This window comes from Castor canadensis, chromosome 2 (assembly GCF_047511655.1).
Source record: "Castor canadensis chromosome 2, mCasCan1.hap1v2, whole genome shotgun sequence".
Classification (NCBI taxonomy): domain Eukaryota; kingdom Metazoa; phylum Chordata; class Mammalia; order Rodentia; family Castoridae; genus Castor; species Castor canadensis.
Genome location: NC_133387.1, coordinates 202424912 through 202451475, shown reverse-complemented (window position 1 = coordinate 202451475; position 26564 = coordinate 202424912). Strand labels below are relative to the sequence as shown.

General features: G+C 47.6%; 2 protein-coding genes across 2 annotated transcripts in view; one reads left to right on the top strand and one right to left on the bottom strand.

The window, feature by feature from the left end:
* Cwc15 (CWC15 spliceosome associated protein homolog) overlaps positions 1–570 on the bottom strand; it is a 74939-nt gene extending 74369 nt beyond the window's left edge. The window contains exon 1 of the mRNA XM_074066878.1: positions 106–570. The gene's annotated coding sequence lies outside the window, so the exon portion shown is untranslated. The remainder of the gene's footprint in view (positions 1–105) is intronic.
* Positions 571–655: 85 nt separating this feature from the next.
* On the top strand, positions 656–25376 carry Endod1 (endonuclease domain containing 1). The gene is made up of 2 exons (XM_020159555.2): positions 656–992; positions 21467–25376. Exons 1-2 carry the CDS (start codon positions 693–695, stop codon positions 22667–22669), a joined length of 1503 nt encoding a protein of 500 aa, XP_020015144.2. The 5' UTR covers positions 656–692; the 3' UTR covers positions 22670–25376.
* The last annotated feature ends 1188 nt before the right edge of the window (positions 25377–26564 follow it).

Below are 26564 nucleotides of genomic sequence, written 5' to 3'. Positions count from 1 at the left end.
GTAACCCAGCGCCTAAGTCGGGCGGGCAATCAGGACTCCCGTGGAATAAGTGAAGGAAGGAACCAGCCGACCAACAGCCAATGATGTCGGCTCGTAAACACTTACACCAAGTAAACCACAGCAGGCAGTTCTCGGTGGGGAAGAGAAGAGTGGACATCGGACTTCAGAAAGGGTCAGTGCGGACTGGCTCCGCAGAGCCACAGCTCTGGGCATCTCAGGCGCGCTTGGCATCCCCGAGGTCCGGACGCGTTAGGTTGGGCTTCTGAGCACCGGGTCCAGCGACTGTCCCTCTCCCCAGGCAGGCCCAGTTCTGCAGAGCCACGGCTCCGGAGCATCTCAGACGCCCTGGGCATCCCGGAGGACTCGGGGCGCGCTAGCCGGGACTTCCGGGCACCAGGTCCGACTACGGTCCCTCGGCCCAGGCCCTCCCACCCCTGGCCGCGCGCGTCCCCGCGGGCGCGATTGCAGGTGGTCCGCGTGTCCACTCGGGCGCGGCCCCGCTGACGTCGCCGCAGCCGCCGCGCTGGCCGGAGCCTGACTCCGCAGCCATCTTCCGCGAGGCCGGCAGGGAGGCAGGGAAGGGGCGCGGCCTGCTCCGGGACCGCCCCCGCCGCCAGCCGCCCCGCGCCCCGCGCCCCGCCGCGCCCCTGCGCCTTCCCCGCCCGGCGCGTCCGGCCCGCCGCAGAGCCGCCATGGGCGCCGCGCGCTGGCTGGCGCTGGGCAGCGTCCTGGCCCTGGCCGGGTTGCGCGAAGGTCGGCTGGTGCGCGAACCCGAGGCCGGCTTCGGCGAGTGCGATCGGTTCTTCTACGCGCAGAGCCCGCCCGCCGGGCCGGACGCCGGACCCCACCTGCGGGTCTGCCAGCGCTTCCAGGGTGTCGAGCGCTTCGCCACCCTGTACAGCACCCGGGACCGCGTCCCCATCCTCTCCGCCTTCCGCGCCGCGCGCCCCGCGCCCGGCCGCGCCCAGCCGCGCTGGCTGGTGGAGCCGCAGGTAAGCGGGGAAGCGGGGTCCACCCCACTGCGCCCCCTGTGCAAGCCACAGCGAGAGCGGCAGGGACGCAGGGCCGCTGGGGACAGTTCTCTGCATTTCCGTGCAGATATCTGCAACCCGGAGTAGTGAGGGGCCTGAGGACGCTGGAAGCCCAGGCCGGATGCTCACAGGTCCGGGCCATGTCATCACCGCAGCATTCATTTGCCCACAAGTCTGGGGCATTTTCTTCCCTATTTTCAGGGAGAGGAGATGTAGTCTTTTGGCTAGAAAGTAACTGCCCTTTCTGCTAGGGACAGCTTCCCTTCTGCAGTGCCCATCCTGATGGGCACTTCCCTCCACACATGACTGTAACTTAAATCTGAAGCTCTACTGAGTGAGAATAGTAAACGAAGTCATGGGTACTTAGCACTGCAGTGGATGTCAACCTGGCAGAGGGACAGGCCAGTTTCCCCTGACTCTTAGTATCTATGCCTGTATTAACAGAGCGCTTGGGAATTGTGTCACCTTTCATGGCGTTCTGTCTGTCTTCTGACAGTGGTCAAACACTCCAGATCCTCCTCATACCCTGCAGAACCTGCTGGCCTGCTCTTAACACATCCTGGCTCACTTCTCTGCTCCTTTGGAACTCCCAGGCCTGCTCTCCTTTAACCTTTCACCTTGTCTGGGCGACAGGGGAGGCACTGAGTCCCACACAGCCCTTGGTGCCAGGCCGGCTGTCCAGCACCCCAGACAGGTGAGCAGCAGACCAGCTTTCAGACTGTGTGTGGTGAGATCTTGGGCTAGTCCCAAGCAGTCTCCTCCTCAGTGCCTTACCTATTGCATATAGGTCCTCCTAGTGTACTCATGGACATCAGCACCTGTGAGATCAGGCATGTGCAACAGACTTTGTAAATTACATACACATTCCAATCTAAAATTAGTTCCCCCAGTGCACAACTAGAGCTTGCAGTCCAGTAAGTCCCTCAGCTTCTCATTATGGACTGTGACTGTGGGCCTGGGAAGAAAATAGATGACCTGGGCCTTTCTCCCAAGGATCTTGTTGGCCACCAGAGGCAGTTGTGGGAGTGCTTGCTAAACAAATATCAATTAAATTCACAGAACATTCTTAAGCACTGGCTGCCAAACATTGAGGATACCAAGGAAACTGAGTATAGCCCAGACTTTTGAGTCTGCAGGCAGAGTGTGAGGGTGGCAAGGTGGCAGAGCGTCTGATTAAAGCCACACTGTGTGTTCAAGCCCCAGGTCCTCCACTGACTGGCTGTAAACCTGGGCTGGCTAACAAGGGACAATAATACAGGGTTGTTGTGGGACTAAATTAGTTGCTATATATAAAGTTCTCAGAGAGATGCCTGCACATAAATACTAGCTGTTGTCACAAAAGCAAAAGGACATAATTTGACAATTATGGTTATTAGACTTAATGTTCCCCCCACCCCCACTGGGGATTGAACAAAGGGCCTCCTCCAGAGCTCTCTACCACTTGTGCCACCCACCCCCCCAGCCCTTTTAGTTTTAGTTTGCTTTTTAAGACAGTCTCGTTAGCCTAGTCTGGCCTTAAACTTGACATCCTCCTGCCTTCGCCACTGAGCTGGGATTACAGATGCACTCCACCACAGCCCGTTTGATTTAATCTGTCTTTGAGGTGATGGGAAAAGCCTTCGGGACCAGATGACGTTCGTGCTGTGCCAGGAAGGATAAGGTGGAGTTCAGAAGGAAGAGGAGGAGGAGGAGCAGATGAGTGAGACGGGCCTGGCAGATTTGGGGATCAGATCATGGGGAGTGGCACATTGTAGGGCACTGTACTCGTGCCCAGAATGACAGGGCTTCATGGAGGGAGTGGCAGGGCAGGCAGGAGTCCTCAGGAAGCCCAGGAAGGCAGAGGAGTCGTAAAGGAGCATGGTTTGGCATAGAGGCAGTGGAAACTCTGGGTGGGGTCACAAGGGAGTGGCCTGGTAGATAGAAGAGGATGGGGCAGCTCAAGAGAAGAGAACCAGATGCCAGGGTGCCCACCTAGAGGCTGGAGAGGTCAGATTGCTTGCCAGGTTACTTTTCCCTGCAATGTAGATGGGACCCATGCCCTACCTCCACCCCCACCCAACCTCATGCCAAGTCACCAGAGGACCAAAGATATTTAGGAGCAAGGGAAGGAGAGAGGGAAAGAACAAGAGAAGAGGAGGCAGGAGGTACAGGCAGCCCCTGTCACCTGCTCCCTGGAGGCCTCAGTCTCAGCCAATGTCCCCACTGCAGAGAGAGACGCTCAAGGCTCAGTGTGTTCTTCTGGCTGCTGCCAAGCTGTGCCCACATCGTCTTCTTATGAGGTCAGTGTTAACAACAGGCCCAGCAGGAGAGCACAGGAGCTCCCGCTGCGCCAACCCCGGGATTCTACTCAGCAGCTTTCCAGGCTGGCCTGTAGCTCCCCTTTGAAAAAAGCTTCCCAGTGGAAGGTCACAGAAACTTGGTCATACTCTTGCTGAAACCTGTAGGGTGTTGACTGCCAACACCTGCAGGACAAAGTTCAAACTGCAGAATTTACAACCAGACGTGGGCTGGTTCCCTCCATGTCTACCCCAACATTTATGTCCTAGCATTGCAGAGCTGCCTGGAATCTTCTGTAAGCTGCACTGTCAGGACTGCCTTTGCTTGAGTGGCTTGTCTACACCACTCCCCTCCACCCACCCTATGCTTCTGTAGACCATCTGTTTTTTAGTTTTATTTATTATTATTATTTTTTGACACTATTGGAGTTTGAAGTTGGCTTTGTGTTTGCTAAGCAGGTGCTCTCCCCTTGAGCCACCCTCCTGCCCTTTTTGCTCTGTTAGGGTCTGGCTTTTTGTCGAGGTCACCCTGGGCAAACACTCCAGTGTTACACTTCTTGCCTTAGTTGAAATGATAGGGGTTTGCCACCATGCCCAGCCTTTTTTTCTCTTGAGATGGGGTCTTGAGAACTTTTTCTCCCATGCTGTCCTGGAGCCGTGATCTGTCAATCTCAGCCTCCCTCATAGCTGGGATGGCAGTCACATACCACAGCACCCAGCTATTGGTTGAGATGAGGTCTTGGGAGCCTTTTTATAGGCTGGCCTTGAACCCCCATCTCTCTGACCTCATCCTCCCAAGTAGCTGGGAGTACTGGTGTGAGACATGGATGCCCAGCCCCAGTCCATTCTTTGAGACTTGACTGTGTGTCCCCTCCAGAAGGAATTCCCCACCTGACTTAGATGCACTCCTGGGATAGGGGCACCTCCAGTGCTCCTGCAGTGTACAGCATTGTTTTGTGGTCACCTGCTCATTTATCAGTCCCCAACTTGAGCCCTTGAGGGCTGGGGGCTCATCTTACTCTTTCTTGTAGTCCTTGTGCCTAGCACATAGAAAGCACTTAGTGCTGAAAGAAATAGCTTATTTTGAGTACAAAAGGAGGACCAGCCAGGTAGCAGTGGTGAGATTTCCTAGTGAGGACCTTCCTGTTCTGGAAGCTTGCCCAAGCTGGCCAGCATCTCCTGTCACAGACATGGTCCATATGCAGAGCTGGAGCCAGGCCACCCCACCAGCCCTGGCTCTGGCCTTTGGAGCCATCCCTGTTGGTTCTCATCTCTTCCCTGCCTATCTGCCCTCTTGTGTGGGATAGAGGCTCTTGTGTGTGCCCACAAAGGAGACCTTCTGCAGAACAGAAGGAGAAATTTAAAGGGAGGCAGAAAGCATGGAGGGCTGTTGAGGCGGTGTGTGGTCAGTGCTTACTTTTACATTAGCAGTGGAGAGCAGGCAAGAGAAAGGGGAAGGCACATCTCTCTCTGATATCATCGGAATGGTCTGGAGGTTTCAGCTCAAGGCTCCAAAAACATGAAAGCTGGAGTCTGACTTGGTGCATGCTGCCTCAAACCTTTTAGTGTTTCAACTCCTTTACGTCTAGTGGAAGATTGTGCATAAGATACTAGTGATTTCCAAAGCACATTACCAATTCATGCTGGAAGCCAACATGTAAGACCTTATATTATAAACATGGATGCTGGGACTAGCCTTATGGTCAGTAAAAACAGTGAACATCGCTAACAAAATATAGTGACGCAGGTACAGTATTACATCTTCATTGCAGATGAGAAGTTACTTTGGTGTCTAAATCACACCACTTGGGTATGAATGCATGTGACTCATTACTTTTGGCTCACTGCTGTTTTATACACCTTTGACTTCCCAATGAATCCACAGCACTAATGGTGTCAGGACTCTAGTTACCGTCTTTTGTATGAGAATCCTAACTTCTACTCTGTTTCTGTTTTTCAGTAGTCATAGGACAAGTTGTAGCACATATTTGAATGCCTAAATGTTGCTCAAGTGGGAATGACTCAGAAGCAAAGGGGATATTTTGATTAGCTGCAAAAGCATTTCTTTCCAATAGGGCTGTATTTCAAATTTTAGTAAATGCATGTGAGCGGTTATTACAACTTAGAACCGTGATGAAGGCCGTGATCTGCAGTTTTCACCAGTGACTTCCTGCTTACACAGTTAGAAACCTTGTTTAATCTATCCTCTGCTCCCTGCATCAGAAGACAGATATTTGGATGACCTCATACCATTAAGTCTCTATACGGAACGCACAGACAGGGCAAGTCTGACTCTTCCTCCTATCAGGAGGCTTGGTTCAGATCCTTGCTGTGCCGTTAAAAGCTATTCGTGACTTTGCATTCTTCCTGCCCCGATTTCCAGTCTGTGTATTAAGGGTAATAAAGACTAGGTAAACTCTTAGCAAACATTAGTGTGCCGACTTTATTAAGGTCTCACTCTAACAGGTGCCAGGCATACACAAATACAAATGGTATTTGTAAATGGAATACAAATGGAAGGCTGGATCAATGGACGACTGCTCCAGTTCTTCACATCTCCTAAAATCTCTCCATCTTTGAATCATCTCAAATGCTTGACATATCCCACATTCGTGTCAGTGCTCAGAATAAGCATGGTAAGAGACTGAACGAGTGAAAGATTGGATGAACAGATGGATGGGTAGATGGATGGATGAAATTAGGTGGTTTTAAAAACCAGCAACAAGCAAACAGATACCAGGAATACCTCTGCCCTCTGTGTCCTAAGCAACCAAGAGGCGTGTTGTCACCAAACAGTGAGCAGCGGCACTCGGACAGCTGTGCCAGCCCAGGCAGGGCCGGAGGCACCCGAGTCAGGGGTGTTTCCCAAGATTCACTCACAGCTTCTTGCTCACTGCTGAGCTCAGAGCAGAAGCAGGAGCGCGCCTGCTGCTTCCTTGCCTTTCCCCTCTCTGCCTCTTCTTCATCTTTGAATTCAGCTGTTTCACAGGTCATTCTCGGGAGCAAATTAAGGCCCTGTGTCCTCTAATTGCATTTGTCTAGAAACAGATGGGTGGTGGTAACTCTGTACCCATCTTTCAGTTTAGACTCATTTGAAAGGTCCAGGAAAGGGTCTGTTATTTATTCACCCCTTACTGTGTGCAAAGATCCTCACAACCTAGCTTATCAATATAAGAACTCTAGGTGTTGTGGTCCATGCTGTTTAGTTTAGGGAACGGAAGTACAGCTGATTGAGTAGCTTCTCCAGGGTCACCCAGCTGTTCGATGGCAGAGCCCAGATTGCAGCTTTTTGACTACCCAGCTCCAAAGCTTTGAGCTCTCTTTCCTCTCCGGTAAGACGCGGGTGTTTTCCCTCCAGAATCCAACCTGACTGACTAGATTTTTTTTACCTTTTCTGAATTGAACCCGTTTGTTGACTGGTTTATGCTTTGCCACTTGTACCTCATTTTCAAAATCCCAACTTCAGATCAGTTTTAGGTTCATTGTTAGTTCTTGGTGTTGCGTAGGCACTCCGTGGGAAGCAAAGATTTTATTCTCTGGGTTTCTAACTTCTCTTCCTTTTAAATGTCAGCTCTAAAAGTAAAAATGTAAGAAAACAAATGCTCCCACTTGCCAGTAGCTCTCACTCATAGGGATTTGGCCTTTCTCCTAGAACTACTGTGAGCCCAAGAACCCTGGGGTTTTCCTCTTTCCAGATTCACTTCCTGTCCACAGAGCTTACTTCCCCCTGTAGTTCATGAAACCCGACATCTCTCCCGGCGGTAACTGCCTGCCTGCTGGTATATCTGTTTGGCCACAGGAAGGAAACAGAAATGGAGCCTAGGCTGAACCCCGACAGACACATCATTTAGTCATGCTTTTATTGACCCAGTGCCTGCAAAAGTGTGACTCAATCCAGAGAGGTCACACCAAGGACATTTTATATTTCTAATTAAAGCTGAAAATATGGGTACCCTTCATTTTGTGGGATAAAAGATGACTGAAGCATTATTTGAAAATGTAAATAAAATCACACATTCGAGTTGACATAGACTTTAATTTTAGAGATGATCTTTTTTTTGTCGGTCCTGGGTTTTGAACTCAAGGCTTGGCATGTGTGAGGTAGGAGCTCTGCAGCTTGAGCCATACTTCTAGCCTGAGAAATGACTTGTCTGAAGCTTTGGTTGCTCTTCAGTTGGGAAGGACACCTAATGCTTTAGCAAAGCCCTCTCTTGATTATTTAGTCAACAAATATTTATTGAGCATTGCAGTGTGGGGGCACTCCTCCAAGAATTAGATCAGTGAACAGGACAGACAAAACTGCCTACTCTAGTGGGAGATGAGGCAGAGATGAAGGGAGGGAGATGGCATGTCATTTAAGTCCTATGGACTCTGTAAGAAACTTGGTTTCTGTACAGGGTTCTGAGCAGAAGTTTTTTGACATGATGTGACTTATATCATAGACTCATTTTGGCTTCTGCACTGAGGACAGATTTACAGGATCAAGGGCAGAAGTGGAGAAACTCAGTAGGAGTTTCAGTGATCTGTTAAGACACAATGGTAGCTTGACCAAGGTGGTAGCAATGTGTTGGACAGCGTGGTGACAATGTGGTTTGGGATCTATTTTAAAGAACCAAGACTCTTTGGAGTCAGAGAAAGGGAGGAGTCATAGGTGACTCAAGGGGTTGGGTCCAAACACTCAAAAGAAGGGAGTTGCTGTGAGTAAGGCTGCATAAGGAGGAGCTGGCTTGTGAATGTATCCAGGACTCACTTGTTCATAGGGACAAGAATCCAGTAGAGGTTACCAGGGGCTGGAGGGTGGGGGACATGGTTACTGTTGTTCAGTGGGTACAGAGTCTAAGGTTAAGGTTGGGACAAACATCATGTAAAAACTGTTATTTTTAGGACAGGAAATATGACTTATGTGGTAGAGCACCTGCCTAGCAAGTCTGAGACCCTGTGTTCAAACCCCAGTATTGCCGGAAAAAAAAAAAATGATTCCTTCTTGGAATAAGTATTGTCTCCTTGATCTCAGCAGAATGAGGGGTTCAGGTGGGGTCTTGATCTGTAGGGCATTGGGCCCTGGTTGCCAGACAGGCTGAAGGGCTGGAGGGTTGGAGCCTAGCTCCTAACCTAAGGCTAATTGCCCTGGGGGAGGATACAGGCAAACCACACCCTCAGGAGCAGGCCCAAGGATTTGCTCATCCGTCCTTCAGCCCCAGTCAGTTCGGAAGTCCCCTCTATGCAGCCAGCGTGGCTCCCCATGGAAGCGAAACCAGCCAAGCCTGACATTTAATGACCCACTCATGCAAGAAGCCTAGCTTTGGAACAGCAGAGAGATTGGGCTCTGACTCAGAACACCCCACCTCTGTGAGGGTGCAAGAATCCCTTTTTTCCGTTATGACTGTAGTAAGCTGAAGTCCTTCATCTTTGCCAGTCTTGCCTTGGTCCTTAGTTGTGATTCCAACACAGTCAGACAAATGTGGCTTCCCAGTGTCTGTGAGATGACGCTGAAGGTTTTAGGAAACCTTCTTGCTTTCACCTTAGTATCGTAAGGAAGGGACAGAATTGATCCAAATCACGCTTGCTGGTTGGATGGGCCAGTATGTGTGATTGAGCATGATCTATGTTTTTGAAAGATAGAGCACTATCATCTCAAGATACAGAAAAGCATGAGGAAAGGAAAGACAAAAAGGGTTTCTCATTCTTGAATGTTTCTAGCACAACACATCTCATTCCAAGGTACGTTTGGGATGGTCAGTGGCCTCAGTTGGACCAATTTCATTTCTGTAATCTTTGCTGTCTGTACAAGATTCTCTCATCTTGTATCAAAGGCTCTACAAAGCTTCCTGATGGCTAATCCATCCCACTGGCTCTCCTATAGGCCTTTGCACTCTGAGGTGAGGGAAGCTTCACACAACATCCATCCTTATCCTGTGGCCTCTCTGGAAACCCTTCAGGGTGCCCTGTTTCTCTTCAGATAAAGACACAGCTCCTTATCCTTATCGGGGCCTCCAGACTTGGCCGGCTCTGCCCTGTATTCCCTCCCCAGCCATATCTGGTGTTACATACCATGTCAGGCCTTCGACTCTGGTTATATTTCTTCTTCTAAATGTCCATGTTCTCTCCATCATAGGGCCTGGGCAACTGCTGGGTTCTCTTTTGTTTTTGATTTTTTGCTTTCCATGATATTCCCAACTAGGTCAACACTTGTGATGCTCTGTAGAAGAACCCAACACACCTTTGTTTGCTGGCTTATTGTACATGTGTGCTCATGAAATGCCAGGCGGCTCAACTCTGAGTTCCGTCAAGGCAGGGCGAGGGCCTTGGTGCTCACCATTGAACCTCATCGTCTAACACAACGGGCGGCAGACTTTTCCTGTACAAGCCATAGAGTCTCTGTTGTGACTGTTCAGCTATGCTGTCTGTTTTGCGCCTGAGAAAAGGGGTGGTAAGCATGAACAGCTTGAGGAGAATTTAGGGTGGATGCAAATAAAACTATTTCCTGATAGTGAGAGCTGTTGTGCTATGGGAAATGGTCTAAGGGCTAACATGTTCCCTTCTCCGATGGTCTTCAAGGTGAAGGTAAATTCTATCGAAGTTAGAATCCCATGTGGAGATGGCAATGGACTTCCCCACTTTCTGAATGTGTGTGGCTCATCATTGAGCTGATGACCAGGGAGCTTATCCACCAGACTTGTTTCTGCTGTCCTTCTGCAGTTCTGTTCCTCCCACAGCCCAGTGCCTCAGGTTAGCTGCTTAAAGAAAGAGGAAGCTAAGGATCAAGGCGGACCTCAGCTGTGTGTGTGTGTGTGTGTGTGTGTGTGTGTGTGTGTGAGAGAGAGAGAGAGAGAGAGAGAGAGAGAGTGCATATGGTGTGTTTATGTGTGTGTGAGTGTGGTGTGTGTGTCTGTTCCCTCTCAGCCTAACCTTTCTTTTACCTAACCAGTCAGAGACAGGAACGATCATACATTTGTTCTCATTTTAAAAGTAGGCATGGAATTATAGGGAGCTTCAGTGACAGAAACAGCTCACCCTGTTTACTTGTTTACTTGTTTCATCTCTTCCATCCTGGCCAGCACTCTAGATCCTCAGCATTGCATAGGATTCATCCTCAGACATCAAGCTGCCGATTGTTACTTTCATCAGTATTGTCACTATCATTAGCGGCAAAGTCACTTATTGACACGAGTGCCTGTGGCTCACACCTCTGAATCTAGGTACTCGGGGGGCTGAGACTGGTAGAATGGCGGTTCCAGGCCAGCCTGGGCAAAAAATAGTTTGTGACCCTATCTCACTGAAAAAAGGTGGGCATGGTAGCATGCACCTGTCACCCCAGAGATGGCAGGAAGCATAAAATAGGAGGATAGAAATCCAGATTGACCTGGGCAAAAAGCAAGACCCTATCTCCAAAATAACCAGAGGAAAAAGGGCTGGAGGCATGGCTCAAGCAGTAGAGCACCTGCCTAGCAAGTGTGAAGCCCTAAGTTCAAATCCCAGTACTTAAACAAAACAAAACCAAAAACCACTCACTGAGATCTCAGACTTAAGCCAAAAAGGTCTAGACCTCGTGCTGGGTCAAGACACCATCCTCACACTCAGGTGTCTTATTTCTTAATGACAAAGACAGGTCATGAGAAGAAGTGTTTGCTTCAGTCTCTCAGGAGACTGCCACGAAAGGGGCAAGGACTAAACATACAGAGTGGTCAAGAAAATGGGCTTCCAAGGGAGACAACACTGGGTCGAGTTCCCGCTCTGCCATTTGCCAGCTGTGGGACGTTGGGAAGTCATTAAACCTCACAGTTTAATGAGGCTAATAAATTGTCCTAGCTTACAGAGGAGTTAGGGCGTTTCAGTGACACAGCGTGAGACAAAGGTGTTCCGCCTTTCCCCAGGCTCTTTTTACATAATGTTAAGCACAGTGAACAAAGAGATAACCTTTGCGGCTGGGGATGTAAGCCCAACAGTCAGCACTTGCCTGGTGTGCACAAGGCCTTGGAATGAATTCCAGGGCCACAAGAAAACAAACAAACAAACCATTTGCTTCCCAGGTTCTCATGAGCCTTGCAAGCTCCTGTCCTACTGACCTAACGGGGTGACTGGAGACTCAGAAAGGACAAACAATAGAAGACAAACATATATAAGGTTGGGCTCGGATGGAGACACACAAGAGCCTGGTTACTCTTTTCTCTATTAACTCTTCTTTACTTTGCTTCTTTTCTGTAATCTTTAAAACCTTACTTTTCTATTCTTTAAAGTCTCTTTACTTAGACTCGCACTGTCCCATGTTTTCCTTAATCTCTCTTACAGTCTCGGTCCTCAGACTCGCAGACACACAAACAGCCGCTGCCTTAGCAGCAGCAGCATCGCAAGCCTCCTGATAGCCGTTTCTGCCCCTCACAAAAGGCCAAGCAATCCAATCTCCAAATCCCCCTTCAGCAAGTCTTTTATGTCCAGTGGTAAACAAGGAGATGGAGCAACAGCTCTCAGGGAGGGTGTGACATTGTACCAAGAGAAACCTGCTTTCTCTCTGAGTGTAAACATCTTGCTCTCTTCTGTGGCTGGGGCCATGCCAAACTCAGCCTGTAGCTCATTTGACACAGCTGTGCTTATGTCAAGCTCTCATAGGCTTTTCATACTCTACTTCCCACACCAGGTCAGGCCTCCATTGATGACAGCCAGGGTGAGTACTGCCATGCTTCTGGGCTCATGTCATTGGTGAAGTGCCTTCATTTCACACATTCCTGGTCTCAGCCTTTTCTCTGGATTCAGCTACTCTGAGCTGTCCTCTATGTTTTTATTGCCCACTGAACTGACATGGTCGGGGGACAGGGAGTGGCATGTTTTTGTTAAATATAAGGGGAGGCTTGAAAGAAGAGCTTCAAAGAATTGGTGTGTGTAGAGCGGGGAGAGCTCACAAATCCACCAATTGTCATTAACCAAGAAATATTAGGGTGCTGTTGAAGGTGTACTGATCCGTTCAAGAGAGTGTAAATAGGGTTCCCAGCACACGTGTGAGTAAGGTAGGAAATCCATGTTTGCACGTTATAGGAACAGATCGCTGGCTGGCCAATAGGTGGGGACCCACGTGGCTCTAACCTGTCCTCTGCTTTGGCATTATTATCACAGCTCTTGCAATCTGTGGACCGTGCCTCTCACAAAGTAGTAATATCAAGTGAATAAATCAAGCCCAGCCAGGGCACTCCCCACGATGACTTAAACTCTTGTTTCCCAGTGTGGGCCTGGGGGACTGCTGCATCGGGGACCCCTTCATCAGTATCCCCAATAGAATGCATATCTGAGCCCCACCCAGACCTGCCACATGTGTCTGTGTTCCAAAGCACGGGCATCTGCCTTTTTCAAAAGGGCCCACATGATACTAACTGGTATTCGGGAGCTAATGACTTAGGGGACATCGCAGCCTTCCTGTGGGGTTGTCAGGCAGGGGCTTGGCTCCATCAGACACTGAGAAAGGAGAATCTGAGTGGACCCAGCAGCCCCTGCTCTCAAACCACTCTAGAATCACCTGGGCAACGGCGCAGTCATCCCAGTGACTCTACTGAGGGGCTCGTTTTGTGACTTGTTCTTCGGATATCATAGGATTAGATGAGGCTTATTTCTTAAAGCTTCCAAGTGATTCCCATGTGTAGCCAGTGTGAAGAACCTCTGGTCTCCAAAGACCTCAGAAAGTGAAGAAACTGAAATGACGACTTCTCAGTTGAACTAACTTCTCTGAGTTCTGCACCACATCGCGAATGTTGAGAAAAACTTCTGGAAAAGCAGCAGAAGCAGAGTGGAAAACGGCTCTGTGAGGAATGAGGAAGGAGCCTGAAGAAGAGCAGGGTGATGTAACCTGACCAGGTTCTGCATCTGGAGAGGTCTTAAGTGAGTCAGGGCACTCTGGATTCCCAGGAGGCTGAACTGAGGAGGCAGCCAGGAGTTTCTTTGTCCTGGTGACCACCCTGCGACCACCCCTTAGGACTCTCTTGCTGGCACTTATTGTCAACTTAGAGTTGGTGCTTTTTATTACTCCTTTAATTTAATATTTCAAGAGAAAGAAAAGCAGGAAGGGGTGTGTGTGGTCTGGGAGCCCAAAGGAAGAGGATTCCCTGGGAGGAAGATGGGAGGCAGGCAGGCCAGCAGTGCCCAGCAGGAAATGGATGTCTGTGTATTTCTGTCCTAAAAACAGAAAAAGAAGGAAGTGAAAATTAGCATCCTTCTCATTCTTGTAAATCGGCTTCTGTTCCCAAGAGGATAAGAGATATTTTGGATGCAAAGCATGGCATTATTATTGTTTAAATGGGTGGACCCAGATTCTGTTTCTTTCTTTCCTGATTGCTGAAAGACCTCCTGGTTTATTCCTCCTAAATGACCTTAATCTGCTGTCCTGGCCCCACCCACCTCCCCATTCTCTGCAGCTCTTTCCCTGGCTGGGTATTTTCCACAGTAAGAGGTTCTCCTAGGAGTCACGCAAGCTTCAGGTCAAGTTCATCCTGTGCATGGCTGCAGAAGACCTTTATGCCCTGTCCAGCTCTGATAAGATTATCTGATGTTCTGATTGTCCGATGCACTCAGGTTTCCTTGTAAGGAGGGGCTCCCCTCCGTGGGCGGGGGTGACAGCAGCATTTATATCGGGGGTGTGTGTGTGGAGTGTGCATACATCATAGTCACACAGCAGAAACGCTGGTTGAAAAGTAAGACAAAGCACACAGGAAATAGCCTCTTGTCCCCACAGAGTTAGAAGGATTGCAGCGGGTCTTCTGATCATGGAACATGGTATGACATCCTGAGTGCTTACCTAGTCTCTGCATAAAATTCTCCTGGGGAAGGAAGCTCCACCCTCCCCATGGCAAATAGCTGCCAAATTTAATAACCACCTTGATGACCCTTTGTCACAGCTACCTTTTCCATGTGGGGCAGAAGTAGAGAATGTCTACTGAGTTTTCTCTGGAGCCCCATCTGGAAATTGGGGGAAATCTGCATGTATTAGAAGATTAGGGTGAGGGTCCAGTGAGATGGTGCCAGTCACATCCTAGTGGGCAGGCAGGCCTCCATGTCAGGTGTGGGAGTTTCAGTTTTCCTGTTGCAAAATGCAGGTGGTAACCGTGTCTACCTCTAGGCTCTTCCCTTCTGTCCCTAGGGCTTTACTGACCAACCCACGCTTTGTTTTTCTTACAAGCATGTTATTCCAAACATTGAAAGCCTCCCTTCATTTAGTTCTGAACAAAAACCAAACTCCAGGGGTTACATAGCTTTTATTGTCTGGTATAAGGAAACAGACCTGCTCCTTGAGAGAAACATTTTTTTTTCTTGGCACCAAATCTCCAGAGGAATTTATCATAAGATTGTTTATGGGGCAGGAGACTGGTAGAATGGGACAGCTCATTCTTCTAAAACCTACTTAACATGCTGGGATTAGAGAAAAAATTTCCATTAAATACAGCAACTGTATCAAATTACATCAGCTGCCCAGGGAGCAGCAGAGGCCACCAGGGAGGGCATCTGACAGGGAGCTCTGTGGGCCCCGTAGCTCCAGAGAGCCCAGTGGAAAACCCAGTGTTGAGCCTGGTGTGATGTGGAGATTGAAATCTGAAACCACTTCTTACATCATGGTGTTCTTTCACCTTGAGGGGGCAATGTTGCCAGTAATTTACTGTAATGGCAATAACCTGATCCTAGACCGTGTCTGTAGAGAGCACGGAAAACCACGCGGGCCTTTAGATGAAGGGAGCAGAGCATACGTTGCGACTGTGCTAATCAAGTAGGTGTGCTATTTTTAATATGGTTCCCCATGCATTAGGTAGGAACTTTAGTCTCACACACACACACACACACACACGCATGCAAATACACAAACCTTCCCCTCCCTTCAGAAAATGAGATTCTACCAAAATATACTCAGTGGTCTTGTTAATGATTTTATTTAGGAGTGTCAGGTGATTGTTCAACAAAGGCTATTAGAACATCAGCCATCTTGGGAGCAGGAGAAGGTTGGGTTAAAAAGCATGGAGCAAAGTAGAATAATGGGCCTTTCTCTCGGTGGAGGTCAGTTAGCAGGGCATTTATTAAGAGGTCCTGGGATTTGATTTTATAAGTGATATGGCAAAGTCACTTTATAATACAGTGTCCAGTCTTTGCTTTCAAGTTACAAAACACAAAATCAGCAGAAATCAATTTCAAGAAACAAAAACACATCATGAGCTGATGAAAGAGTTATAGCAACACAAAAGAATTAGTAAGAAAACAGAATCAGAATTTATATGAACTGGCTGATGGGTTCAGGAAGGGCCCAGGAGCCCCTGTACCCTACTTTTAGTAAGGGTCTTAAGTGTGTACAGTGATGCAGGAGATCATCTAAATGCAAAGGGGGTGGGGCTAAGACAGTGGATGAATTGGGATAACAAGTTACTGAACTGTAAGGGGCACAGGCATACTGTAGGAGAAAACCTTTTAATCCTGAGACAATGTTAAAAACAACAACAACAACAAAAAAAACCCTCTGGTCAGATGCCTGAGCCCTTGTGAAGTTCCTCTCCTCCCACTGCAAGCACATGTAAATATTGGATAAAAATATAATTTTATGAAACTTAAATTCATATTTGTAACACATGTAAGAAATCAGTAGCCACAGCTGTATCAAGCCCTGTAGGGACAAGGGCTCTCACACGTGGAGACAGGAGCCAAGTCACCCGCAGAGTTTATGACAGAGCTGGAGCAAGGTGCCCTGGGCAGGGCAGGGCCGGGCAGGGGCTGGGAGAGTCCTGCAGCACTGGAGAGCTACATGGTGGGGAGCTACATGGGAATTCCTCTTGAGGTTGCTATAGGAGGCACCACAGGTATGGATATTGTCACCCGCCAGAAGTGAGTGAAAAGCCACCACCTTTCCTTTGTGCAGGTCTGAGTGTGCTGCCTTCTTCACATAGAGACCCTACGCTGTGCAAATCACCCTGAAGCTAGTCCAGAATACCTGAAGTCTGTGGGACTCTGGCGGAGTCAGTCACAGATGCAACCTACTCATTCCTACTCCTCAAAACACCACAGGCCTCTGTGGAGATAAGCTCACCAGAAAACATTACAAAGCATTTAAATGTGCCCTCCACCTTGAAGTCAACCGTAGAACCATCAAAATAAACCAAAAACCAAACAAAATAGAAACTACTTAAAGGAACCTTAAAATAAGTATGTCTAAACCATTGAGAGATAAAAGGGAATTCCACAAAGGAAAGAGGAGTGAAATGGAGAATTTGAGTTAGAAATGTTAAAAAAGACAAATGTCATTGAAATGGAAAAAAAGGTTAAGAAGACTGGACGTAATTAGAAGAGATTTGTTGAATTAGAAGTTAGATCCGATAAACTCACCTAGCATGCACTACAAAAGGTGATGAAATACAGAATACGAAGAAAAGAAGAGGCTTGGATGGCCATCTAGTTGGGACCCTCAAAGAGAGAATAGAGGATTTATGGAAGGTCATCTTATCTTCTTATAAAACATCTTTGTCATTTTTGTCAGAGATTTCATACTGGATTAGGTAAACCATAAATTTCTCTAGTTTTTAATTTGTGTTTAAATTTGGGCTGGTAGCATTCACACTGATTTGCCCACATGAGTGTATTGTATTAGGGCCATGACTAGACAAGCCAAGTTTAGAATGCTTGACACCTCCCTGGTCCCTGGTGGAGGGACTGCCACATGTGGATCACCAGCTCTTCTGTCCAACACCCGGCCCACAGTTGGTTGGATAGAGTTGTCACTACACTCGAGGACAGCCAGTCCACATGCTTGTCTGATGTGGCTGGTGTGAAAAGACGAGCTGAGTCAACCAGATTCTGTCTCTTTAGCATATAAGTGGGAAATTGGTTAATAGAAGAAGCTGAATTGAAGGTTGATTGTTAGCAATGACTAGAGAGGCCACTGAGGTCGATGTGCACACTCAGGTTCTGAAGGGACAGAGATCACGAGTCAAAGAGCCATGAAACAGAGCTGTGTACAAGGAAGCAGGTGAGAACCCAGGAGGGAGGCAGAAAGTGTGACAGGCTGTGCGTGGCTGCGCTTCACTAATGGCTGTCATGAGAGTCTTATTAGTCTCAATCATGAACAAAAATTCTCCAGGGCTGCCTGGAATCCATTTCTAGTTCCAAAAATGCTGATGTATACCACAGTTCCTGGATCTTTGTGGAGTCTGTTATTCCAACTTTTCTTGAGTTTCCTTGTCTTTTATCCTTCCAATGAACCCATCATTTTAGAAGGAAACATGAATGAGTCTTTGTTCATTGAAAATAGAAGGTCTGAAGGAACACAGTCTGGATTTGGTAAGCTACACAGTTTATCTAGGTTGCCTTGATTACATAGGGTCCCTTTCCTAGCTGGATAACCCCACTCTGTGAAGTGGATGAGGTGGTAGAAGGGACTGATTTTAATGATTGTTTTTTTTTTCTGAAGGCTTCCCAGGCGTGGATGCTTGCTATTCTGTGCTGCCTTTGCTGGTATAGAGAAGAAAAGGGAGTAGCCAAGAGAGGCACTAATGGGGACAGTACCTGTGCACTGGCCACTTGGGCCAGTTTCTGAAGGACAAAACCACTCTGGCCAGTTGTCCACTGCCTGTGCTGACACATGCCCTGGGGAAAGGCAAGAAGGAGGCAGGAGGACCAGCCAGCACATGCATCCTCTAGCCATCTCTCTGTGTGGTCTGGGCCCACAGCACAGAGTCTCAGATATCCTCTCCTCTCCCTGTAAGGAGCCATAAGAAGCTCCATTTATTCCATGACATTACTGACAGTGTGGCTTTTTTTCCCCCCTACTCCCTGATAGAGAAAGCTGATATACTGTGTTCATCAAGAAGCTAGGAGAAGGTAGGATAAGTATTAAAAGACACATGCTTTAGGGAAAAAAGACTGACCTCAGTTCAAATCCTAGTCCTGCTACTAATTATTGAAGAACTGAAAAGGTTACATCTTCTTTCCATGTCTCAGTTTTGGGACTGGTGTATAGGTCAGTGGTAGAGTGCCTGCTTGTCACACAGAAGGCCCTGGGTTCAGTCTCTACCACTGCCAAAAATGGAAGGGGGTTGTGTTCATGGCTCAAGTGGTAGAATCTGCTTAGCAAATGCAAGGCCCTAAGTTCAAACCCCAGTACCACCAAAAAACAAAAAAATAAGAACCTGTGTCTTAGGTTCCCCATCTGTAAAATAAGTTCACAATACCTTCTAGATAATGTTATATTGGAAATAATGAGTAGTTCACAAAATAATAGTCTTGGGTTACCATGGTGTATGATGTCTGTAATCCCAGCATTTGGGAGGCTGAGGCAGGGGATGGTAAGTTTGAGGCCAGCCTGGGCTACATAGTGAGACCATGTCTCAAAATAAAAAATTAGTCTCCATCCTCCCCCACCCAATAAGTTTATACATTGGATATCCAGACCTACTAGCTCTAGTTCAAATAATATATTTATACTACTTTGTCATCAAGCCATAGGACCAAGCTTTGGTGCCTAGGAACATGGTGACCATGGGTATGGGGTTCTGAAGGAAGGGGCGGGAAGATGTGCTCTCTGCTACCCACTCTCCAGAGCCTACTAAAGTTTAGTGAACACTTCGTCTAGGAAGGGCCAGGATAGAGGAGTACTCAGAGCCCAGTGTGGAATTAATTGAGCCCTGGCCTTACTTCTCAGCCACCTTGGTTTCATCCTGGCCAGTTTCCCAGGTATCTGTGAAATACAAGTAGAAAAGACTTTATCCAGTTTTGGGGTTCATGGCCACAGCAGAAATCTGGCGCCTCTGGAGCTCCATGTACCCAGGGGCCTGAGAGGATCCAGAGGCACCCAGCCCCCCTCTGCCTGTGGTAGCCCAGAGGCCATATTGGGCAGTATGGGAGGGAATCAGTCCAGTCCTGGTTTCTGCCTAAGAGCAGGATACTTCTCTCCCTCTCTCTCTCTCTCCCTCTCCTCCTGCCTTCTTTCCTCCCCTCTCCTTATCTTTCTCTTTTCTCCTCCTATCTCTGTCTTTTTGCCTCTTCCCCCTCCTTGATCCAAGAGTCCCTCCTCTCTGCTCATATCCAAGCTGAAGCCAGTTGCATCTCTGGGTTAGAAAACACATTGGCATGGTGCCTGTGCCCTGTGATAGGACCACCAAATCAGAAGCCATCTCCAGACTTCCCCCGAAAGGGCCAAAGACACTGTACCCATTAGATTCAGACAAAATGCTCTGGTAACCATGGAAAAACAAGTATCCAACATCCCTGACCTTATACACAAGGGGCTATGGAACTTGGCTCTGCCATCTTGTGATCTCCTGATCTAGGAGCGAAGCTAGCATTTCCTTGGTGTGCATCCTCCAGCTGCACCAGACACTGGACTTTTGTGAAATGGATGAGCTTCTTATCTCTGTCCTGCAGGGGATGTGGTGGCAGTAGAGAGCATCTATCTAAGATCATTGCTCCTTCTAAGAAGGGGTGGAGTAAATGAGTAGGGTCAGCCTGCAGAGCATCCCGTTAGACTTCAACAAGATCCCTGCTTCAAACTAAGTGCTCATTCATTGCCCTGACTACTCCATGTGCACCTCACTACACTACCACTGCAGAGCTGGAGAAATGCACAGTCGGGTTGTCCCAGACACCCCATGGCCTTGACCCCACGGGGGCGGTATCATGGGTTCAGTGAGTAGCACCAACACTGGCGAATCAATGAGCGAGAATGTACTGATTCAAATTGGTTTCCTTTTGAAAGGTGCACACACTATAAATGTTTCACTTGAGATCAGTAGGGGAGGTACAGAGAGGTAAACAAGAAGATAGAAGAAAAAAAAATACCACCTGCATCCCCAGGAATCAAATAACCACATTGATGTCCTGTGTCTCAGACTTGAGATGCTCTTGCATATTTTCAGGCTTTTAAGAAAGTTGTGACCATTTAATTTTATAGCCTGACCATTGACTTCAGCCTCATTGCACATCCTTCCCCAGCATTGCAAACTCTTCTTAATCACAGATGCACCTCAGTGGCTTTGAGGTATTTCTGTAAGGAATATAGCATTATTTACTTCACTCTTTTTGTTTTTGAAAACAATCCCATGTTGTCACTCATGCTGCTGTGATGACCATCTCAGGCCCACAGGTGAACCAAGAACCCTCAGCTTCTGGCATTTGGCAGGCTTTGGCTGAGTGGTAAAGAAAAGATACCTGGTCCCTGGTGTCAAGGAATTCACAATCTAATTTAGGAAACAGAAACATAGTCCTGGTCCAGGCATGGTGGTACATGCCTGAAATCCAAGCACTCAGGAGGCTGAGGCAGGAGGATCTTCAGTTTGAGGCCTGGGCTACATAGTGAGATCCTGTCTCCAAAACAAAACATAGCACTAGGTTATTTCTGAGTTCTTTTGTCCTTTCACATTAATAAAGTGACAACATATAATTGTGCTGTTGAACTAAAAAGGATTCTTTACAAAAAGCAGAACACAGGAAGGGTGTGTATGTTGACTACAACTGGAACATGGTCTATATCTAGCTTGACCAAGAGAGACATGAATTGTTAGTCATAGTAACTGACACAGGGAGATTAAGTTCAAACAGGAAGTAGTTGATTTGAATTCGGGCTTTGCTTGGTTTCTAATAACTGACACCAACTGTACCTGTCCCCATCTGACTGAGATGCTGTGATGAGAGCTGATTATTTTTCATAAATGTACATTTAGGAAGAACCTATGCGTAAATCAGAGCCAGTGTTGGTGGCTGACTGTCTGAGCTGCAGTTCTGACTTTTATGGGCTATCCTCCCCTTGTTTCCATTCTTAACAGTTACTCTCACATTCAGGAAACACATTCCAAAAAAACTATGAAATTCATGAAAGTAGGAGATTCAAAGAGCGCGTCAGAAGCTGGGGGTGTAGCTCAGTGGCAGAGCATGTGTTCAGCCCTGTGTTCTACCCTGACCCCCTAAAAAAGAAATGCCATGACTGTAGGGGTTGCTGTTGCAGAGCAGAGGTGCGGTAAAACGGGAAACAGCCTGTTGGAAAGATGCTTTCAAACATTGGTGTCATGGGATCCCAGAATGAAGAGTGAATGTCAGAGAACCAACTCTTCCAAACCCAAGACTTAGAAAGGGTGGAGGAGTAGAACTTCCCTAGCACTGTGGCCGCCGTCTCAGCCGTGAGCAGGGCCGCATCTCAACAGTGTTCTCTCCTTTCAGATCGATGACCCCAACAGCAGCCTGGAGGAGGCAATGGATGAGGCTGAGGCCACCTCCGTGAGCAATCTGGGAAACCAGCAAGCCTTGAATGCAGACTACCTAGATTCTGATTACCAAAGAGGACAGCTGTACCCGTTCCCCCTGAACAGTGACCTCCAGGCACCCACATTCACTCTCACAAACTCAGCTCCCATGACCCAGTCCTTCCAGGAACGGTGGTACATGAATCTCAACAGCCTAATGGACCGGGCCTTGATCCCACAGTGTGGCAATGGGGACGACCTGTATATCATCACAGGTGCAGTGCCTTCAGACCACAGGGTTAAAGACAGGGTGTCCATCCCTGAGTTTGTTTGGCTGGCGGCGTGTTGTGCTGTCCCTGGAGGAGGCTGGGCCATGGGTTTCATCAAGCATACACGGGACAGTGACATCATAGAAGATGTGATGGTGAAAGACCTTGAGAAACTGCTTCCGTTCAAGCTGCAGCTGTTCCAGGACAACTGTGGGGAGACTGAGCAGGACACAGAGAAAATGAAAAAGATCCTGGAGGTGGTGAATCAAGTCCAGGACGAGGAGCGCATGGTGCAGTCTCAACAGAGTGCTGTACCCCTCTCCAGCACCACGAGCAAGAGGTCTGGCCCGTTGCCTCCAGAGGCATCTGAAGAAAGCAGTCGAAGCCTTTTGGGAAAACTCCTGGGTTTCATCGCTACCCCGGTCATCAAGCTTTTCCAGTTAACTTATTACCTTGTGGTGGCAATCCTGAAGAACGTTGCTTGTTTCCTGTGGTGTGTCACCAAGCAGGTGGTTAATGGTATCGAGAGCTGCCTTTACCGCCTGGGCTCGGCCACTGCCTCGTACTTTGTGGCCATTGGAGAAGAGTTGCTAAGCATCCCCTGGAAGGTGCTCAGAGTCCTGGCCAAAATCATCAGGGCCGTTCTGCGGATCCTCTGCTGCCTGCTGAAGGCTGTTTGCCGCCTTCTCAGCATTCCCGTCCGAGTTCTGGTGGACGTAGCTACGTTCCCCATGTACACCATGGGTGCGATTCCAATCGTGTGCAGGGACATTGCCATGGGCCTTGGTGGCACTGTCTCTCTGCTCTTTGACACTGCTTTTGGCACCATGGGTGGTCTATTTCAGGTTGTTTTTGGTGTCTTCAAGCGGATTGGCTACAAGGTTACCTTTGATAATTCCGGAGAGTTATAGACTCAACAAGCTAATGAGTCTCTTTTCACTCAGTTGTTTTGTTTTGGTCCTTGGTGGGGGTTTTTGCAAAGGAAGTTGACCCAAAAGAAATGCTCAGGGTGGGATTAGGTATAGTAATCTGCTGTGTGCCTCCAGTTATATGTGCAAGTTTCCACGCCACTAATAACTTCAGTTATTCACTCTGTTACAGAGTAAAGCACCTAAAACACCCTGGTGTTCCTTGTGACAACTAAAAATTACAAGGCAGGGAACAGTTGCAAAGAGGACAACTTAAAACCGAAGGAATTCTGAGAAAAGAAGAAAGGAGTCTTGTTCCTCCTGTTGTTTCTTGAGATTTAGGGCAAAGCAGACCCAAATATCATTGGTTGATTTCTTAGCCTTCGCTTCTCTTTGCTCCTTTGTGAAGTCTGGATGATGCTTCTCTGTTAAAATAACTTCCTTTTGGAGACAAAATGTGCTGTTTCTCTCAGCTTTCCATGGTTCTCAAGGCCCTGTTAGGTTTTAATTTTTTCCAAGTTTGAATTTTGTTGCAGTTTTCTTTTAGGTAAGCATTTTATGTCAAAAATGGCATAGCACTGTTTCAAAGCAACCTTGATCCAAATAAATACAGTCCTTTCAGATGTAAAGAAGGGAGTTCAAGGGTGACAGCCTGCTTTTAAGCAGGTGCTATAAATCCAAGGGCATCGTAGCCAAGATTGCATTAGCTTGACATATATTAAATCACTGGCTGACAAGATGGAACTCAAAGATCTGTATGTTCAGCTAACATGAAAATTCATATTCTCATCACAGCAGTTTTTAATGTATCAAGTAAGTGCCCAATCCAGTAACACACGCCAGCTTCTGTCCTTAAACAGTTGTCTGATATAAGTATATAGGAAAGGCAAAGTAAAAATATATATTCTGTCCATCTTGGGAAAAATGTATGTATATAAATACTTACAAGTCATTATCTCTTGGAAATTATTTTATAGCGTATTTGGGGCTAGAGCACATAACTCTCCCTTAATGCAAGTTAAATTTGAGAGCTTATCCCCAGTTTTTGATCAAGTACTTGTCATTTTAAATCTTGCACTAAAAATGAGAATAGGAGGAACCAAAGTTTGCTTTCGTTCCACAGCTGTAATGGAATTATCTGGATGTTTTTAGAGTGTCCTAAAGAGTTGCTATAAAGTAGAAAAGGCCCAGGTGTAAAATACTGATCTTGAAGCATAGTCCATGATTAAGTAAAAACTTAGTTGCACAAACTGGGAGTCCAGAAAGGCCACAGAGAGAACAATGTGCCAACCACTTGCAGGATGTGGTGGGAGAGAAATGTGAGTATAGCAGGAGTTAGATTTTACAGACGAAAAATCGGATTGCACCAGAGTGGAAGAGCAGCCAGCAAGCTGCCATCCTGATCACTTTGTGACGCACAGTTGGGAGCGTGGGCACCAGACCGGTCCATGCTAGGGACAGGGCCCTGCGTATCCCCAAGAATCCTAAGCAGTATTTGGCAACACTTTTTGTGTGGGTCAGGGGAGGGGTGAGGCTTGCCTTGGTATTGGTGAGTTAAGAATCGTACTGGATGAAAGAAGTGGCCAGAAAGACAGTCTGGACAAACCCTCATTTGATAAGGGACAGGAGGCCACAGCTCAGGAACCACGGTCACCCATCACACCTGGATGACACATGCAGGAATGCGAGCTACTCTCTAGCCAGCTGTCTTCCTGGTCATAAGAAGGGTCTTCTCCCCCATCAGCGGTCAGGCCTTGAGCCCAAGTGCCATGGTATAATAAGCACGTCCGACGTCGTGCCTACTGCATCTCAGTGTCCCGTGTTCCGTCATGGGACAGTTGGCATTCTGAACGGCCCCAAGAGGGCACCCTCAGCGGCCTGTGCCTCTCAGCGTCATCCAGGGAACAGAGCGTCTGAACTGCTTCTTCAGAACCATGTGGAAGTGTCTTCTTTTTTATATCTGGCTGTTGAGTGTCTGTCTTTGTGTGGCTTTATTGAAATCTTGGAAGGGATAATAAGGCAAAACTACCTTAAGCCTTGGTGGCTGAGAGCCTCCTGTCTGGACCTCCTCACTGGAACTGTCTGCCTTGGGCTGCAAGTCCCATGGATCACTGCACTGTTGGCTGATTTTAAATGGGCTGCTTGGGGCTTGGAGGTGGGAGTTTGGGTTGATGAGCTCCATCTCTGGCTTAAAGATTTTGCTGTGGCTTCATCATGTCCCCAGGCCCTTTGGGGAAGTCAGCCAACTCTCATCATTTATGGAGCTGTCTTTTCAATCTGTGATGCAGCCACGCCTTTGGACACTCTCTCTTCCCTGTGCCTTTTGAGTGTTGCCTCTTACTTAGCTTCAGCACTTCCACCTGGATGCAAACTAGAAAGTTGGGAGTAGCCAGAACAGAGCAGTCAACATTCCTCAGTCATTCATTTATTTAACAAACATGTTTGGTCATCAAGATTGCAGAGATGAATAGCCCATCTGTAAAGAGTTCAAAATATGTGTAACAAGTACAATTGAACTTGCAATAATCATGGTAAGCACTGCATTGAGCGGGCCAGCTGTGTGCTTCCTGGAGCACAGGAGAAAAACCACACAATCAAGGAAATTAGGGAAGACTTTGCAGAGGGTGTGGCAGAAGTAATTTGACATTTTCAAGCTATGTACAGTGCTGTGCCCTTAGTGATGCTCAATAAAGTAATTATTGACAACTCACTAGCAGTTCTATAAAATACCATCCGAGTGGTTGAAATGAACTGTGGGGATTACCTGTGACTTTTGTGTTATTTTTTCCAGCGTGAAATCCAGGGTCTTGCTAGGCAAGCTCTGCCACTGAGCTCCCCGCCTCCCCCCGCCACCCCTTCATGTTTATTTTTTATTCACATTAACACACGTGATTCCCAGTCACATCTGGCTTTTGTTCACTGTAAAATTCTTCTGAGTCGTACATGAGATCATGTAAGTTTAAAACAGGGCTTAGAGCTACTTTTCTAAGTTACCTATGTGCTTCATAAAGAAGGATAAAGGTTTAATGCTGTACTGACTCGAAGTCATCTAGAAAATTATAGAAACACTCTGATTTATTTGTTTGCCATCATGAAACTCCCACAGTGTGAGAAAGAACAAGTGGCCTCTGTTGGTCTTTGTGGCCTGTAGTAAGTAAGGTGCCCCTCAGGGTGGAGATGACAGCCGTTCTCATCACGTGCCCAGTGTGGACAGGTGTTGTGTGTGAACCATGTGTTGTTCAGCATTTGCCTCAGCTTGGCACACAGTGCGTGACCCCCAACATTTCACCAGAAGCAAGCTGTAGAACTGCTGGCTCTCAGGAGTGAGTTCTCAGACTTCTCACTGGCTCTTCCCATAGGCAGCCTCAGATCACAGTTCAATTTCTAGCGTCTACACTGCAAAACAATTCTTTTTCACAAATCCCAACTTGGCTTTTGGTCTTTATTTTCAATTCTAGAATTGGGCAGCACCTAATTCTATAAAATAGTGTTTTTGATGAACTGAGTAGAGAAGGTTGGTTTTATAGGCAGAAGAGGACCAAGGCAAGCAGAAACAAAGAACCAAAAGCCAACTGGTCTTATCAAAGTCCTTCCTTGTGTTAAACAAAAACCACTATTTTGGAACAAGCTCCTGCACAGCAGACTAGAATCAAAAGAAGTCACTCACTCTGAAGACCCGCCCCCAGTCCGAGCGTGAGAAATCAGGAAAACAGCCCAGTATCAGCTGGCATGCCAGCTTGGGGGCTGGCTGTTTTCTCATTCTCAGTTTCTGCGAAGGGCAGATGGTGTGACCTCAGATGGTGTCATGGACCTTCAGTGCCAGTGCTTCCACAGTGGTCTGGTCAATCTTGTTCAACAGGGCAGACACATTCCCACAGATAAAGTCTCTCAAAAGTCT

Bases quoted from the DNA above. Each gene is read 5' to 3' on its own strand.
- Endod1 (XM_020159555.2), top strand. From the start codon at position 693: ATGGGCGCCGCGCGCTGGCTGGCGCTGGGCAGCGTCCTGGCCCTGGCC. The intron at 993-21,466 runs GTAAGCGGGGAA...CTCTCCTTTCAG, and splicing joins GCTGGCTGGTGGAGCCGCAG to ATCGATGACCCCAACAGCAG.